Source organism: Festucalex cinctus, chromosome 8 (assembly GCF_051991245.1).
Source record: "Festucalex cinctus isolate MCC-2025b chromosome 8, RoL_Fcin_1.0, whole genome shotgun sequence".
Lineage (NCBI taxonomy): Eukaryota > Metazoa > Chordata > Actinopteri > Syngnathiformes > Syngnathidae > Festucalex > Festucalex cinctus.
In genome coordinates, this window is record NC_135418.1 from 20,824,025 (window position 1) to 20,842,478 (window position 18,454).

General features: G+C 37.2%; 1 protein-coding gene across 2 annotated transcripts in view; it reads right to left on the reverse strand.

Annotated features, from left to right (window-relative positions):
* Positions 1–1,686: 1,686 nt before the first annotated feature.
* LOC144024584 (receptor-type tyrosine-protein phosphatase gamma-like) overlaps positions 1,687–18,454 on the reverse strand; it is a 240,429-nt gene continuing 223,661 nt past the window's right edge. For both annotated transcript variants that reach the window (XM_077531034.1, XM_077531033.1), the window contains 15 exons: positions 16,490–16,581; positions 13,859–13,955; positions 13,646–13,728; positions 13,433–13,567; positions 12,700–12,834; positions 12,435–12,607; positions 12,203–12,338; positions 9,742–9,888; positions 7,874–7,967; positions 7,462–7,538; positions 7,244–7,372; positions 6,060–6,206; positions 5,837–5,979; positions 5,625–5,760; positions 1,687–3,074 (listed from right to left, as the gene is read on the reverse strand). In XM_077531034.1, coding sequence (XP_077387160.1) covers positions 2,934–3,074; positions 5,625–5,760; positions 5,837–5,979; positions 6,060–6,206; positions 7,244–7,372; positions 7,462–7,538; positions 7,874–7,967; positions 9,742–9,888; positions 12,203–12,338; positions 12,435–12,607; positions 12,700–12,834; positions 13,433–13,567; positions 13,646–13,728; positions 13,859–13,955; positions 16,490–16,581 — 1,865 coding nt within the window. In that variant the 3' untranslated portion in view covers positions 1,687–2,933. The remainder of the gene's footprint in view (positions 3,075–5,624; positions 5,761–5,836; positions 5,980–6,059; positions 6,207–7,243; positions 7,373–7,461; positions 7,539–7,873; positions 7,968–9,741; positions 9,889–12,202; positions 12,339–12,434; positions 12,608–12,699; positions 12,835–13,432; positions 13,568–13,645; positions 13,729–13,858; positions 13,956–16,489; positions 16,582–18,454) is intronic.

Below are 18,454 nucleotides of genomic sequence, written 5' to 3' on the forward strand. Positions count from 1 at the left end.
TTTTTTTTTTTTTTTTTTTTTTTTTAAGCCTTACTATGGTTTAAAAAAAAAGCCTTACTCTACATGGTCATTTTTATTTTAAGACAACAAGGTCATTTTATTTTTTTATTTTTTCTAAGCCTTACTATGGTTTAAAAAAAAAAGCCTTACTATATACATGGTCATTTTTTTTAAGACACCAAGGTCATTTTTTTTTTTTTTTTTAAGCCTTACTATGGTTTACAAAAAAAGCCATACTATACATGGTCATTTTTTTTTTAAGACACCAAGGTAATTTTTATTTATTTTTTTAAGCCTTGCTATGATTTTAAAAAAAAGCCTGACTATACATGGTCATTTTTTTTTTTTTTTTTTTTTTTTTTTAAGCCTTACTATGGTTTACAAAAAAAGCCTTACTATACATGGTCTTTTTTGACACCAAGGTCTTTTTTTTTTTTTTTTTTTTAAGCCTTACTATAGTTTAAAAAAAAGCCTTACTATACATGGTCATTTTTTTTTTTTTAAGACACCAAGGTCATTTTTTTTTTTTTTTAAGCCTTACTCTATGGTTTAAAAAAAAAAGCCTTACTATACATGGTCTTTTTTTTTTTAAGACACCAAGCTCATTTTTTTTTTGTTTTGTTTTTTTAAGCCTTACTATGATTTAAAAAAAAAAAGCCTTACTATACATGGTCATTTTTTTTTTTAAGACAACAAGGTCATTTTATTTTTTTATTTTTTTATTTTTTCTAAGCCTTACTATGGTTTAAAAAAAAAAGCCTTACTATATACATGGTCATTTTTTTTAAGACACCAAGGTCATTTTTTTTTTTTTTTTTAAGCCTTACTATGGTTTACAAAAAAAGCCATACTATACATGGTCATTTTTTTTTTAAGACACCAAGGTAATTTTTATTTATTTTTTTAAGCCTTGCTATGATTTTAAAAAAAAGCCTGACTATACATGGTCATTTTTTTTTTTTTTTTTTTTTTTTTTTTTAAGCCTTACTATGGTTTACAAAAAAAGCCTTACTATACATGGTCTTTTTTGACACCAAGGTCTTTTTTTTTTTTTTTTTTTTTAAGCCTTACTATAGTTTAAAAAAAAGCCTTACTATACATGGTCATTTTTTTTTTTTTAAGACACCAAGGTCATTTTTTTTTTTTTTTAAGCCTTACTCTATGGTTTAAAAAAAAAAGCCTTACTATACATGGTCTTTTTTTTTTTAAGACACCAAGGTCATTTTTTTTTTGTTTTGTTTTTTTAAGCCTTACTATGATTTAAAAAAAAAAAGCCTTACTATACATGGTCATTTTTTTTTTTAAGACACCAAGGTCATTTATTTATTTATTTATTTATTTTTAAAAAAAATTTTTTTAAAGCCTTACTATGGTTTTAAAAAAAAGCCTTACTATACATGGTCTTTTTTTTTTTTAAGACACCAAGGTCATTTTTTTATTTTTTATTTTTTTTAAGCCTTACTATGGTTTAAAAAAAAAGCCTTACTATACATGGTCATTTTTTTTTTAAGACACCAAGGTCTTTTTTTTTTTTTTTTTAAAGCCTTACTATGGTTAAAAAAAAGCCTTACTATACATGGTCTTCTTTTTTTTGAGAAAACTAACAAAAAGCACATCTCTGGTGAACAAATGGTTAAAAAAATGCTCAAAAGTGCTCTTTTGGTGAGTAAAAAGCCAGAAAGCAGCTAAAGCGTGGACCATTTAATGTTTCATATATTTAAGAAGGCTGAGTCACAGTAGACAAGGTGAACCAACAATAGTGATCAACAGAACAAAAAAAGTGCCAAAGTGAAAGGTCATTATCCATCAACACAAATTAAGAACGAACAAACCATCCATTAAAGACATTCAATCATAGTAAAAATAAAAAGAAAAAAAAATGCCAGGAGAGGTGACGGATAAAAAGAGTGCTGAATGTCTTCATCAGTCTAAAATGGTTGAAAGTTATGAGGCGGAAGAGGAGGTCCTTTAAGAAAGAAGAATATCGCCACAGTTGAGGTTACCTGTTGACCAAAGTGGCAAAAAAAGTTTTATTTCCACTGGAGACAAAACACAATTCACAGGGAAGTAGTTTAAAGAAAAAAAACAACAATCTCTTAAACGGCCGATTTGAGCGCTGACCTCAAACCAGTAAAAAGTACAACAGCTTCACAATCCTCATGCATTTCTTAACAACCTTTTATTTTGTATATTCATCTGCATATAGTCGAGGAAATGTATCTGCACTTTGACAATTGAAACTTTTTTTTTCTTTTTCTTTTTTTTTGTTAGTTTTTGGCTGATCAGCGTCCCTTTGTTGAAATGTTTCACAATAATAACATTTGGCAAAGCTGTGCGCGAACATGAGCCAAACCCACAGCACTAAAACAGCCAGTCCACAAATAGGCAAAGAGTGATTGGCTATTAAGGATATCATATATAGAGATATATATTACAAAACAGTATAACAATATAAATCCCTGTAAAAAGCAATAAATGTTCACATTGGATGCCGTGACGAGCAAAAAGAAGCCATTTTGTTTTGTTGACGTGAGCTATTATTGACGTGGATTGGGGGAAGTGTTCCTCGCACGAGGGGTCACGTGACCAGTTTGCGGGATGCAAAACGGATGTCGGAATGGATGCGGGTCGCCTCGGCCCGCGTTTCCTCGGGTGGAGTTAGGCAGTAACACTGATACTTGAGTGCAAAGTGGACAACAGCCGCTTGGTTCTTTGTTTTTTGTTTTTTTTCCTTCCTTCCTCACGAGACGCTCAGCAGGATTTGAACACGAGAAACCATTAAAAAAAAAGGGGGCAAAAACATAAATATCCCAAAAATGTTTGTCAGTATAAAAAAGTAATACTGTAAGTGTTTTTTGAATGATTTAATCAATAGTCTGGCAAAAAAGGCCTCTCGGGAGGGGGGAAAAGAAGTAGTGCCTGGACGCCGCTCCTCAAACGAGCGACTCCATGCTCTCGGCAGGGTCGCGCTGGTCCGCCATCACCGCCGCCCCGTTAATGTCCGTGTGCATGGGGCCGCACTCTCCGCTGGCCGCCAGGCTCAGCATGGCTTTGTAAAGGTACTGGTACTGATCCTGTAAACGCAAAACACATACGAAAACAGGAATTGAAGTGAAACTACATCTGCTTTCTCATTGGTCACGCGGGTCATTAAAAGGGTTCAGGATCAATTTAGATGTGGATGACTGACAGTCGATTTTTCCATATAATAGTGATGAGAAAATGAAGCTTCATGAAACACTTACAATATATATTTTTGTCCTCTAGATGGTGCTCTTGGTTTAAAGATAAAGGCTAGTGCAGTGGAAATTGCACTAAGAGTGCCACCTAGAGGAGTCCAAAAATATTACAAGTGCTTCATGAAGCTTCATTGTGGGAATGCTTTGTTTCTAACCTTTATTATTAATACTATTATTATCATTATTAGTCCAATGATGATCATGAATAATGTTATGACTGGAACGCTGCTGAAGTGATGTGACTTTAAGGTGCCACCTGATTGGACAAGGAGTTGTTTTGTGTCAAGTAGACTGACATGGCATACTTTTTTTGTGCTGATTTTAGCTAAAGTTTGCTGATAATCCCTTTTTTTTTTTTAACACCAGCACCCAAAGATGTGAAAGAGTATCGGCATTGCTTATAAATAGATACATTAAAAAAAACTTTACTATAGTAGTAATTTATGGAAAGTGACTCCTGCTGACGACTGACTGAGAATGGGTGGATGGGTTTGTATTTGTTATTTAACTACAAGTTACTACTTAATAATTACTAGTAATACTACTACTGTTTCTACTAGTACTACTACTATTACTTGTAATTAATAGTTAATTACTTTGTAATTTTCAGGGAATCTATCTTTTCATTGCCTTCATTAGCATTCAGCTATTAGCATTCATGCTTTCAGCATTCCCACGCAATTTCTTCAGAAATTGCACTTAAGTCTAGTTTGCATTGCAGTTTAGGCTATAATGCCACATTACAGCATCTTAGCATAGCACAGTATGATTCAGCAAATTATTCTACAGTCTAGTTAGAATATATCTGTGTCAAGGATGTTACAGTCAAGTCCAGTATCATCAACTATAGCAGAAGTTGCGACAGTATAGTATAGTAAAACTTGGTCAAAAGGACACAAATATAGTTGACTCTAGTATAGTACAATACAATCTAGAAATGTATAGTTTAATTATAGTACTTTTTTTTTTGTTTTTAGTTGTTTTTTTTGTAATACAGTGGAGTGTAGTAGCACCTATTAGTGTAGTATAGTACAGAGGCTCATACTAAATTACAGTACAGTATTGCCAAGAACTGTATAAAAAACAGTGTAGTTGAGATTAATATAGTTAAGTACAGTTTATTTTAATGCAGGTTAGCATAGTACAATATAAAATAGTACCGCATAGTCCAGTACAGTCGTCTACACTTAAGTGCATTATAATGATGTGTAATAGTTGTAATAGGTGGGTGAAGAACAGGACATTTTAATACTGCACAAATAAATATTTGAATGCCCTCTGGTGGACAAAATGTGTAATTGACATTAATGAGCAACAATTAAGTCTATCTATTACAAAACATCCATATCCATGTTCATGTAGTTTTTTTTTCTTTCAGAGATTGACAGGCCCTGTGACTCATCCTCATGTGTGACATGTATATATTAAAATTACATTAATTAAATCGATCCCTAATTTGTGCTGACTTTCTTTTGGGAGATGGCAAATACTTTTGGTGCATTACCACAGGTAGCCAGAGGGTGGCGACAATGTACCAAATGCATTTGCCAACCCAGAGGCAGTGTGGTGTGTTCAAATGTATTTACAAAAATCATTTTTGCAAAATAGGTAAAATAAATAAAATGTTAATAAAATAATAAAAAAAAAACACAATAGTAACAATACATTATTATTATTATTATTATTATTATTGTGTTTTTTTAATTATTATATTAATAATAATATAAAATGCACTCTGGAGTGGCTTCTGTAAAAAGATTCTTGAGTGGTTTAATCTATATCGATATTATATGCTTTTTTTTTTATTTTTTATTTTATTTTATTTAACCTTTCATGAATTATGATAATAGAGACTCCAGAGGAGTTCAAACTAAGATTTTTTATTTTTTTAACTATAATACTTTATTTGTATTTTGCAGAAAGTGCAGACAAATATAGCTATTCATGGTGGGTCCGAAGTCTGTTTACCATTACCTATATTAATAGCTTAAATCATAAATATACCAACAACAAGTATGATGCTAACATGGTTTGACATTTCAAACTCATCTTACAAGCTTCCTCTTAAAATAAATTGGTCTTCAGACTTTTTGATTTTGCAAAAACGCAACTTCAGTGTGTAAAATTGCACATACATGCTCATCTGCCCCATTATGCTTTTTATAAGACCAATTCTATAATAGCACCATCATCTTAGAGCATTATAGAAGGAGCACTTCTAATAGGTGAGTTTTTAGAAAATAACGGAGAGTAGCTTAAAAAAAAGAAGCTAATTCCCAATTAGCCAACTGATTACTGTAGCAAATGACATTAAAACCTGATTAGCGTCTCTAAACATTCATTACCGTCAGTAAAAGAATGATGAGAATTTCCCGCCCCGCTTACAATATCGGTGAAGACTCCCGGCCTCATGAGGTTGATCATCTTGGCCACCTGATAGATGTCGACGACGCCTTCGTTCTCCAGCTGCTGCGACAGCGTGGTGAGCGCGCACAGCATCCCCGCCGACACCGCGCCGTACCTGCGAGGAGGCGTGACAATCAGTCACGCGCACGCAGCTGCAGGAGACAAATTCAACAAAGTCCAACTCAACGTACTCATCGTGCACGATGGTGGGGCCGTCTCGCGTCACGGCCTCCTCCTTGATGACCCTGATGAGCTCGAAGGCGCTGCTGAGAGGAGCGTCGGGGTTGGGCCACTTGGGGCACTGGAAGTGTCTCACCTCCAGGACGTAGTCGTCCTGATGCGCGACGGGATGAGGAGGAGAATTAGGCGTACGGGGGGGGGAGGACGTGGCAAGGCGAAAGCAGATGCGGATACCTGCGTGGCTTCCAGGATGAAGTCGTGGATGATGATCTGCTCCTCGTTGGAGAGGCACAGCCTGTCCTTGCTGATCAGCGTGACGGTGAAGGCGATGCAGTTCATGGCCTCTTCTCGGCTCGGCCAGTAAACAAACTCATCCTCGGCCTGCACGCAATGAAGCAAACAAAAAAAATATTTTCATTTTCTAACACAGTAGTTGTCAGAACAAAATATGAGTGTAACATCTCTATGTTTGTAATAATTTCCTAAAAATTTTGACTTGATCAAAAACGTACCATAAGCGTGCTAGTGATGGCGATTTAAGGTAAACAAAACCAACCTCCATTTATAGTTCCACTTGCATCATACTGTAATATCTATAGGAGTTGAATTTAATGGATATAACTACTATTTACTATCTTCTGTACATGAGCAGTATTAAACACCAACACAATTAGACTATGCTAAACGGTTGTTTAGCGATCGCAATTAGCATAAGCATGCTAGTGATGGCGATTTAAGGTAAACAAACACCAACCACCATTGACTTCCTACTTGCATTATTATATCTACATGAGTTGAATTTTATGGATATTACTATTTACTATCTTCTGTACATGAGCAGTATTAAACACCAACAAAACTTGACTATGCTAAACGGTGAGCAATCACGATTAAGCACGCTAGTGATGGCGTTTTAAGGTAAACAAACACCAACCACCATTTAGTTTTCACGTGCATCATAATATCTACATGAGTTGAATTTAATGGCTATAACTACTATTTATTATTTTCTGTACATGAGCAGTATTAAACACCAACAAAATTAGACTATGCTAAACGGTTAGCAATCGCGATTAGCATTAACGCGCTAGCGATGGCCATTTAAGGTAAACAAACACGTCTTAAAAGTCACTTATAGACTATGCTCCAACAATAATCCATGTCATGAGTAAAAGTGACGCTGCCTGTTACATTGAGCTCAATAATTTCCTGTCCACTCCATTTGTCTTCATAAAAGGTAAACAACGCAAACATAGTTCTGGTGGAGCTTTGAGGCAGACATTTTAGTTGACCTAGTTACACATTTCAATATAGGATTTGACAACTTTGCTAGCTTTACATTTCTTGCAGCCATTGAACTTGCGAGTTTATAGACAGTTTCTGCTTGAATGCAACGGATCTGTTTACAGGCTGCTTACCAGGCCCTGGTTGTCAGGCAACATGACAATAATTTGTGCATTATGGTCCCAAATCATCCGCCAAAAGTCAGTGGTGGTGTGGGGCAAAGGATGCTGGGTAATGATGAACTCATTACTCCTGTAGTAACCCTGAGGAGACAAAAGAGCAAGCTTTTTAAAGCGTGCATTATGGACAGCCAACGTGCAAATGGAATGGGCGGGGCTGGAAGAGGCCGTACCATTATGTAGGACGCGTTAATGTAATCGGTTCCTTTCATGCCAGGCAGAGTGGTGAGACCCACCCTCGCTCGCTCGGCTGTACGGGCAGAAACACACACTCGAGTCAGAACCCGGACGGCTGTAATCACACTGGCTGATAGCGCGCACGTTCATTACCATTCCTCACTGTTGCCATAGCAACAACAACCTCCATTTCCTCTGGCCGGGCGCCAGGAATGCATCGAGCGATTAACTTACGGGATTATGGAAATAGATTCTAATTTTGGACGAGGAATTGTCTTTAATAATGTACAGCCTGCATACTCGACCGGCTGGATGAGGAAATGCGGCAAAGTGATGTTTATTCCTTCGTTATTTTTATTTTTTTTGCTCTGTGAACAAACAAGCGGTGCAAGTGGACGAGAGACTCACATGGAACCACCGAGGAGTTGCGGTTCTTCTCCTTGTTGCAGTCTTTGTGAGCACTGAAACACTCCACAAAGCGAGTGTTGCATTGAGTCAGCAGCTGGTGACAGAAGAGGGGTAAAGTCAATCACATGGTGTTAAAATCAATCCAACACAAAGACTGCGAAAGCCGCACGGGCCTGTTTTAATTAGTAAAATAGACACGGAGTAAGCACAATTTCGGAACCCTTCTATGTGCAGTGCAGCCGCGGTCAAAACAATCCATTACGGGATGCTGCTTAACCTCTGATTTGACCTAATTTGGAAAGCAGTAATTGTTTTGTTTCTTTGAAATTGGTTGCTATCATAAAAACTTTAAATGAAAAGTTTCGCTTTCATAATCATGTCTGCTCGGGAAAAAATGAACTCCTCGCTAAAACAGACCCAGTTATAATTTTTAGGCTTGTTTTCTGGTTGTTTTGGCACATTTTAGAAACTATCCCCAGCTACTAGATGAACATAGTCTTTTTCTATAACGACTGAAGATGCCACAAGATGGCACTATAGTACTGTCATATAGGAAACTAATACATCAGTTTAAGTCAAGCTTAGCCTGGGCTGGTCATGAGTATAATTTTTCAAAACCAAATAATCTATAAACTGTCATCTGCTTTTAAGGGTAAATTGTAAAATGGGTTTAAAATTATATTTAACAATGTTGGGATCATAATTGCTCCTCTATTTACAGTTTAAACTATTCACGTAATCAATTACAGTACAAAACATTTTTAGAGGGCCATCAACTACTCGGGAAGGAATAATGGCAATATCACGTCGTCATGTCACGATATTAAAAGCAGAGTATCTGTGAAAAAGGCCAGGTTGATTTCCAATTGTACAGCTACAGCACCCTCTGGTGGTTAGTTTATTAGTGCAGCTTAATTTTAATTAGGCATGTTTTGACCACCACTGTTTAAGACCAGCACCTAATGGCCAAATGAAGGGGAACATGTTTGAGTTCCTCCGATTCACAATGCCTGCATGCATTAGCAAGTAAGTGCCTCATTATCATTAAAATTATTATTATTATTATTATTAGATAGAGGTTACCATTACCTGTATTATTTGAATTACATGTATAATTATGACCTCAGGTAATTAGCATTGAAAAGCCGAGACAAATCCATGCAATTGTTCACATTTATTTTATTTGTATTTATTTATTTATTTATTTTTAATATATCTATTTTTTTTTTTTGTCCAAATACAAAACCCTGTCTGATTAGTCCTCCCATACACAAAAACTTGTTAACTGGACATACTGCGGCAGTTATCACTCCCATAAATCAGTCATACAGCAAATATTTTTTTCAACATCTGTTAAAAATAAGCACTTTTTGCATTCTTCAATCGAAGGTAGCATTGTTAACTACATAGACTGTTAGATGATGTTTTGCACTGCTGAGTGAATAGGAGCACATGACAATAAAATTGACTAGCCAAGCCTATTTCTTTGTCACTGCTGTTAGTACGTACAAAAATACAATAATGTGATTTTTTTCCCCAACAGGAGACTCATTTATTTATTTTTACAACATGAGTTTTTATACAGTATCGAAACCTCTTTTTATATCACCAACCTCCCCACAATATCATAATAATTATCATATCGTGACGTTTGTATAGTCGTTACATCCCTATCAACTATTCTACTGTCCTCACAGCTATATTCGCTGTTCCGCGGCAGGGCTTGGTGTCTCTTCCCCGCCAATAAAACGGGATTACTGCTGTTCCCGTACACGCTTTTAACAAGCTTCCCATCAAGAGACCGCCTCCTTTCCCGAGGATGATGCCATTAGGGATCGAGTGACAACACCACAAGCTTGTAAACTCACCCTGAACTGCTTCTCCAGACGGGTGCGGCCCGCCGAGTTTGGCGTGAGGATGCTGTTGACGTCGCCGTGCAGCTGCCAGGCGGGCACCTCCGTCTCTCTGCTGAAAATGGCCTCCATCAGAGCATCGTGGATGAAAACGTACTGCTCCTGAAGGACAACAGCAATGGAAAGAATTGCGTTATAACCTACTTTTATTTCTTAAAAAAATAAATAATAATAATCGGGATTTCTGCACATATCAACAAGTTAATTTAATGCAAACAAATTTAATGCTCACGTGCACACATATACGTACATATATGCATATACTGTTTAGATATTAGGGTTGCCAGCTGCTTACAATTTTTCAATCGTAATTAATCACATGACTTCCATAGTTAACCAGCAATTCAATCAGAAATTAATCCGGTTATACAGGACTGTCTCAGAAAATTAGAATATTGTCATAAAGTCCATTTTGTGTAATGCAATTAAATAAGGAAAAATGCCACACATTCTGGATTCATTACAAATCAACTGAAATATTGCAAGCCTTTTATTATTTTAATATTGCTGATTATGGCATTTTATTTAATTGATAGGATATTCGAGTTTTCTTAAACTGTAAGCCATAATTAGCAATATTAAAATAATAAAAGGCTTGCAATATTTCAGTTGATTTGTAATGAATCCAGAATGTATGGCATTTTTGCTTATTAATTGCATTATAGAAAATAATGGACTTTATCACAATATTCTAATTTTCTGAGACAGTCCTATAGTCATTTTAAAGTAATTCACAAAGTTATTTGAAGTGAAAAGGATATATTAAAAAGAGTGTACTGCATCAGAGTCATGCATTTTTGTCAAGGTAGTTTCCTACCACTAGGTGGGATTAGTGTTTCATGTTGGACATTGGCGACAGAATTTTTTTCCTTTTCACATTCAAAGCAATTGGTATTTGGAACAAGAAGCAACTTGCGGACTCCAGGCCATTTTGTGCATTGCAAATTACAACTACTCACAAGTATATATATATTTTTAAGCACATTAATTATTGCTAAATTGAATTACAGCGACTCCTTAAATAATGCATGAGCAACAACATTTTTACATTCAATTTTTAATGCCTCTGGACATCATATTTAATGCTTTTTAATGTCATTTACCGCCTTAATTTGTATTATTTTCTTTGCAAAATCCATGTAATGACAAAGCTTATTAATGCGGAAACCCTGTTAAATGTTTTTAAAGTCTTCTGTTAATTTATTTAAATGTCAATGTACATTCTTTTAGTAATTTTGTATAGAAAATGTGCAATGTAAATAAAGTTGCCTTGCCTTGAGCCCCCAATACGGCTGTTAAAATTTTCATGACCGTAAATAAATGACAAGCATTGAAAAGCACATACATCTTGATAGAGTTTACAGAAAATGTTCCACAAAAGAGGGAAAAAAATATTCATCAAGCAGAATGTTTGATATAGCTTGATGGTGGCGGAGGTCAGCCTGGTTGGATCTGGCAGAAAAACATCAGTTTCACCTCAAAGAACCGCGTGATGCGGCACCAGGTGAAATTGAGGTTACCGCATGCATGAATTTACCAAATTGCACAGTAGAGGATTAGAAATACACGCCTACTCTGATGAGTCGTCTTTTGGCTGACATTTCAACGGTGAGTGTCACAATTTCGTCTTCATGCTGCCTTGCATCAACATTTAAGTGCGCTCGTCTTGGTGAAAATGTGTGGGGGGATATTTTATTAAACCCCTTTAGGCCACTTAGTTGCAAATGAGGCCGCCATGTCAAAAAAAAAGCTGTAATAATTATTTTAAACTGACTTTGCAAACAGTCTTGACAGAGATGCATACATAAAAAAATCGAATAAGAAATAAGAAAGCATTAAGTATTAACTCATTCACTCCCAGCCATTTTCACAGAAGCAGTCCCGTTCGCTCCCAGCTGTTTTACTGGATTTTGACTGATTTTGCAAGGCCCACAGAATATTTTGTTCTATTGCTATAAAAGCATGGAACCCATCAAAAGAAAGATTAAAGTCTCTTCTTTCATCAGGAAAAAAAAAAGTATGTTTCTATCTGTTTCCGTTTTTTTTCCCGTTTAGCAATTAGCATTAGAAGAGAGCTAAGTTTCATCAGTTTTCACAAATCTATTTAAAATTGTAAGTAATTGAGCTTTTTTTCAAAGATGGCCCTGGTTGGTCTCCTTTGCTCTGCTGCCACCTGCTGGCCGTTTGTGTAATAACTACCATTTCTGCAACCGTTCTTTGCAGTTGAGAGGCTGCATCAAAGCCTTCTGTATGCTCTAGTCTAGCATAAAAAAAACAAAAAAACGTATAAATACATCTTTGGGACATTTAGAACATAAAAAAAAACGTATTTATACGTTATTGGGAGTAAATGAGTTAAGCACTTTAAACCATGGATGACCTTTGTCATGTATTTTTTTTGGGGGGGGGGACTTACCTCCGTCTGGACCAGGTAGTTGCGCTGTGTGCGGATATGTTTAAGAAAGTCCAGGATGCTGACTGTGCTTTTGTCCTTGATTTGTTGCAGCATGCTGTCAATGACAATGTACGTTCCTGTGCGCCCAACCCCTGCACTGAGGCCAGCACAAAAGCAATATGAGCACGTCGCTAGGCCCGTCAGCACATTTCCAACGCTCATAATTAATGTTCATTTAAGTAATGGATTGTACCTGCAGTGCACCAGGACCGGGCCCGTGTCTGCAGTGCGGGCCGCTGATGAGCGGTTGATGAAGGTGAGGACAGGGAGGGTGTACTCTGGCACGCCCATGTCAGGCCATTGCGTGTAGTGGTACTGGATTACGATACGCTCATTTAGCTTCCCCTTTGGGTTCCCCTTTTGACCCTGGAAAGTCAAACGCATCTTAGAACACAGCGTCATGTATTATATCGGCGATATAATTAACAATACAGTACAGGATGCTTTTATGTCTTTACCTTTTTGACTTTGGTGTTCCGTATGAGGAAGCGGCGCAGGGTGTAGCAGGCGTGCACTTTGGTGCTTTTCAGCGTCACCACGATGTTTCCGTACTGCTCGCTGTTCTCTGTAGGCCAGTACTGGTCACATTTCCTCTGCAAAACACAGCAATTGGTACTTGATCATGATGTTTGTTATTAAGGTAGACATTGACTGTTGAGAAAAAAAAAAATGAAAATGAAAAATTAGGGGTGTCATGGGACTAATTATGATCAATTTTGACACTAACACACCTATTAACAACATATTAAGCAACATTATCTGAAAGAGGTGAAACTTAGCATTGCAAGATAACAAGAACAGCAAGTTTCATTGAAAGATTTTTTCCGGGTTGATTTGGCATGGAATGACACAAAGGATAATACATAAAACCTTAGCCTAAATGAAGCTTTTTTTTAGATCACTTCAACAGTTCCTTGGCACCAACATGCCCCAAAAGAAAGAAAGAAAGAAAGAAAGAAACAAACAACAAAGGATAGGTTAAAAAAAATCTTTGAAAAGATTATTTCTGCAAATGTGCATGGTTAAAAAAAATAAAATAATTGCATTTGAAACTTTTTACCAGCATTAACTTGCATGAGTGATTACAAAAACAGACAAATACTGAAACAATAGAAATAAATATCTTGAAAAAACAAGCACGAGGGAATTAATGTTGGTCAAATTTTCGTTTTTGCAACGACTGCGACCCACCCGTCCCTTCTCCACGAGGTTTGTAATCATGACGATGATTCCGGTGTTCTGCTCCCACACCATCCTCCAAAAGTCTTCAAAGGTGGACTTGAGCGGACCCTGGGCAGCGATGTACGCTCTGGGCCGGTTGTATCCCTGACACGAGTCAACATGATTCATAATTAAAGATGATGCTGACAAGACTTGGGCGAAACATGAAGCGTTTCAACTCACGTCCACGTAGTTGGCGTTGATGTAATCGGAATGTTTGGCGTCTTTCCCGGCCAGCGCTCGTAATTTCACCCGGCTATGGTCATCTGCGGGCGAGGAAATCATCGACAGACTTGAGCAAATTATTGTTAAAGGGAGGAAAAGTAGGTTAGGGAAACATAAGAGGATTCCTCCGCACTAGACATCCTCTCTAATCCCGTTTCACAGCAGACTCACAAGCCACAATGTTGATGTATCTGTTTTTGTGCTTGTTGTCAGGATGATTGGAGTGTTCCGCAGTGATTTTCAGGTCGGCTGTGGAGCGTTGGACCTCCTGGGGAGAGAGAGCGAGAAAAACAAAACACACAAAAAAAAAAATGCTATTGAATTATTTTCTATCGCGTTTAGCTAAACTGTATGATTTGATTTTTTGCATAATGCAGCTTGGTGTTACAGCTGGTCATTAATAGGGACATTTCCTTTTCCTATTAATTCAAATAGCAAGCTAATTATTTTTAAATGCAAGAGACAACAGGAGGCATGCAAGTGAGCACGTCATTTTGTGACAGCTAAAAAATAATTTTTAAAAACACTCCAACTGTATGGCTATTGATTGATGTGCAAATTTTGCTAACCTGGGAGTCACACTCTATTCACATTCTTCCAGCCTGTGCTGTAAGGAGCAGGATTTACAACTAATGTCAGTTCAAAAATGCTCCCGCAGTGAACTTCACTCATTTCCTGTACACTTTTTCTCTTCCAATTTCTAACTAGTTGAGCCTTAATTAATAGTGCTCTCTGCTGGCTGCTGCAAAGTACTAAAACGCCTCCACTGGTTCAACACATACACAACAAAGTGAAAAAAAAATAAAAAATCTCATGTCTCTGAATCTCTCCTGCGTTTAGAGCTCAGGAAAAAGTGCAAAGTAAAAATCAAGCAACGATTTGGTTTGCGTTTCAGCACAGCCAATGCTATTAAGCGCTTGAACTCAAACAACCTGCTTTTCCTCCTCCTCCTTCCTTCGCCGTGTTGTATTTACATGACAAATGAGCATCTGAGCACGACGCCAAACGACCCAATTAAAGAGCAGCCTTCAGGAGCCAAGCTTTCGTCTTCTTTCGGAACCTGCTTTCACCCTAATTAACTCTGCGACTGCCTGTGTGTCTTTCTCCCAAATTTTGATCCAAAAAGAGCAAAAGTTGAAGGGGAACATGGCACCATGCTGAATAGTCTGCTTCACTCTGATGTTGTTTCTGTTTGTTGGAGCTGCAGTGTAAGCTCCAGTTCGGACACACTTGGACTTTTTTGACATTTGAAGGAAACAAGACAACATCAGAAAACTGTGAGAACTGACGTTGGATTTTTTGGAAAGCTAATCTGTGAACAATTTTTTAGATGAGTGTGTTTGATAGTTTTCCTGCGATGTCATAACATGCGCTGGAGATTAATGCGTCTCAATAGATAATCCTCACCATTTCAATTACAGATCATGTGATCAAAAAGTGCTCTGAAGAGGGCTGTTCACAATTACCCCCAAACTACTATTTTTAGAACAGTGCTGAGCGCGTGGGCGTGGCCAGTTGTGTTTCGGACAAGAAATGGAGCACTGCACAGTAGGGATGTAACGATATCCAAACATCACAATACGATATCACGATATGAAGGTGACGATACGATAAATATCACAATATTGTGGGGGCGTTGGCGATATTTAAAAACGATCACAATATTGTAAAGAAAAAGAGCTCATACTAAAAAACAAAGCACAATATTGTGCTTTTGTACAGAACAACAATGCATATAAACCACCTACAATTGCTAGTAATAATATTGAGGCACTTACTTGGTAATGTAAGCACACATTGATCGCTTCACAAGCAAATTAGGTGCCCCTTCAGCTGACAATTAGCATAGATTTTAAACATAGAAGGCCAAAACATCCCTAATGAAAATTAAATTGCACTAATAAACTATCCACTAGAGGGTGCTAGAACTGCACAAATGGAAATCAACGTGACTTTTTGAATAGATGTGTTCCTTTTAAATATTGTGAACACAACGACGACGATATTGTGGCAGTTTTAATATCATGATATCAGGATATTGACCTTATCGTGACATCCCTACTGCACATGCAGGCAATTGAAGCGAGTGTATTAGTACGAATCAAAACTTGTGAACTGACTCGCTATTTCAACATAAATATCCTTAACTGACGTATTTTGGTTACAACAAAGCTCTGCTGCTTTAGTGTCTGCCGCTATGTGAACGGGATAAAATGAAGGGAGTTTCTAGGAGCAATATAGACGAATGTCTGCGCTGGCTTCAAGCATGTAAAAGGCAGGGATTTACGCAAAAAATGTCACCGAAGACACCTATAAGTGCTTTCTACATTTCGTCGGTGGTAATGGGACAGCAGTTGAAAATCCAGACCAATATAAGCGACTTGCTAAGCTGCCTGCTACAACATGCTAGCTACTATACATCATGGTGAATCGTAAATACACCAAAAAGACCTCGCGTTCACCCACGGAAGCCACTGCTGCTTCGATGAGAAAATTAATATATCAGCCCTATAGAACCCCATGCCAACAACATGCTAGCTGATCAGTGATGTGAGCGGTCACTACCACCACCCCACCAAACATAAAATGGTGCCGTTAACGTTACCAGTCGCTTAAATCTACTGACATGAGGTAGTTTTGAACAATCAGCCCTGATTTATAACACAAACAAAACAAACATGTTAGCAAAAAAAGTCAAAATCATTCCAACAGTTGCCTTCTGTACACTGCAAGATTTGTGCCGGTGGAGTGTCTCGCGCCGGGTGCCGTTCAAGCTAGGACAATCACTGAGTGTGCGTTTACCTCAAACTCCTCAGAAAAGCCTTGAAGGTTGTTCTTGTAGAGTTCCATGATGTGTTTGACAAATTGCTTGACAGGAATGGCTTCCATGTCATCTACAGTAAGAAGATAACACAGTAAGACAATGTCATTTGTTAGATGAATTGACATCATTTAAAGTCTCTAAAGTAAAAGGAAAAATGTCTTGTTAATCTGGGGCTAGGTTTTAGCCACACCCTCAAAAGCCAGTCAACTGAAAAAAATGCTCTAAATTCCCTTTGCTATGAATTCTTGAACTATAACGTTGAAAACTGTCAACAAAGGGACAAAAACCTGAAGAATTCCTATAACTGGTGTCGGAAATCTCAGACATTTGGAGCATTTCTGGTGGGAGCATCTGCCTCAGTAGAGTCCTATCATCTCGAGGTCACACACGAGGGATCTTTGATAAGGCTGGTGGAGCAGCCGCACGGGGACAATAGAGCCGGGGCCCCAGCTGTCATGGCTGCTGATGCCGGCTAATGTTTAAACCAACACACCATTGCACCTGGGACCTAAAGAGGCCAACTGGTCGCATGGTGAAAGGGGACTCTTCTTTGCTAATCTATCCATTTATCAAAATGTCCTTCAGGTTATATGATGTGGTTCAAAGTGTTGAAGAGGCTAATTAGTTCTTGAGAGCATATAAGAGCTTCATCATCCGTCTCTTAACAAATTGTAAACGCTTAAATATATTCCCATTACTTCTAAATTCTAAAGGCCCGTTCAGATCACAGCTCTGCGAGTTTCCCTTTCCTTGAACTTAGTTGACTCAATTCCACCGCCTGCTCAGTTATTCTGACAATATATGCTGTGGGAACATTACAATGCAAATAAAAGGGAAGAAAGGAGGCGACAAGCAATGAAAGTGGAATTTTAATGCCGAGTCGATGGCGACATCAGCTGCGCTTTGTGACTACGATATCGCCGTCTTCAAATGTCACAGAGCTTTGTGACAGAGAAACTTAAGCCTGATATCAACTAGCAGCCAGCCAGTGCTCGGCTGCCGGGAACATTAAAAGCGAGAAGGGGGGAAGAGAGAGAGAGAGAGAGAGAGAAAAAAGCCAGCCAGCCCCAGTGCTCGGCTGCAAAGAGACTCCCAGAGTCATTTCACATGTAAATGAACTTAAATTGTGCAAATATGCACATCAAGGTAACAGAGAGAAAACCATTGGAGAAATGTTTATAGTGATCTGAGAATAGCTCCTGAATTAGGAGGGTTATTTTGAATTTGTTTCCCACCTAAATAATGCAATTTAAACATGCCAAATCATTAGAATATATTAAAAAATGACGGCTGGGCGAGTACTGATACTAGCTACTGGTATCAGCAGATACCAGCCTTATTTTAAGGTATTGGTAAGGCCGTCATTTTGTGACTGTTTTATAATCAGGAACTAGAAATTACAAGAATAGTTAATTTCCATTAATTTAATGCAATTTAGAGAGGATGTTTTTTTTCCTCCTCAGGACCAACACCTATTATTCGGAGTGAAGGAAATTAGTACTGATATTGGTGTCAAAATTATTTCAAAATGAAAAGTCCAACTTTTAACTTTGTCAAAGTATTTTTTATTTTATTTTTTAATGTTAGACAATATACATTTTAGTTTTAGAATTCCAACAAAAGTTTAGGGAGATCCCAGAGGCATGTCTTAAAATGATTAATTAAAACAAACTATTCCCAATTAATTTTTACAATAAAATAAGAATGTTTTCCAAAATTTCTCAATAACTGAAATAGACTTGAACTTACCTTTTTCTAATTAAAAACAAAAATAAAAGGAGCGGGGTGTACCCAGGGTGAGCAGCTTTAAAAAAAAAAAAAAAAACTAAAACTAAATAAATAACTAAACTAATAAATACAATTTTAAAGAGTTCCCTCAAGTTAAAACATTTAAATTGAACTATTAATGGCCTATTTTTTTTTCTCATGCTGTTGGAAAATCC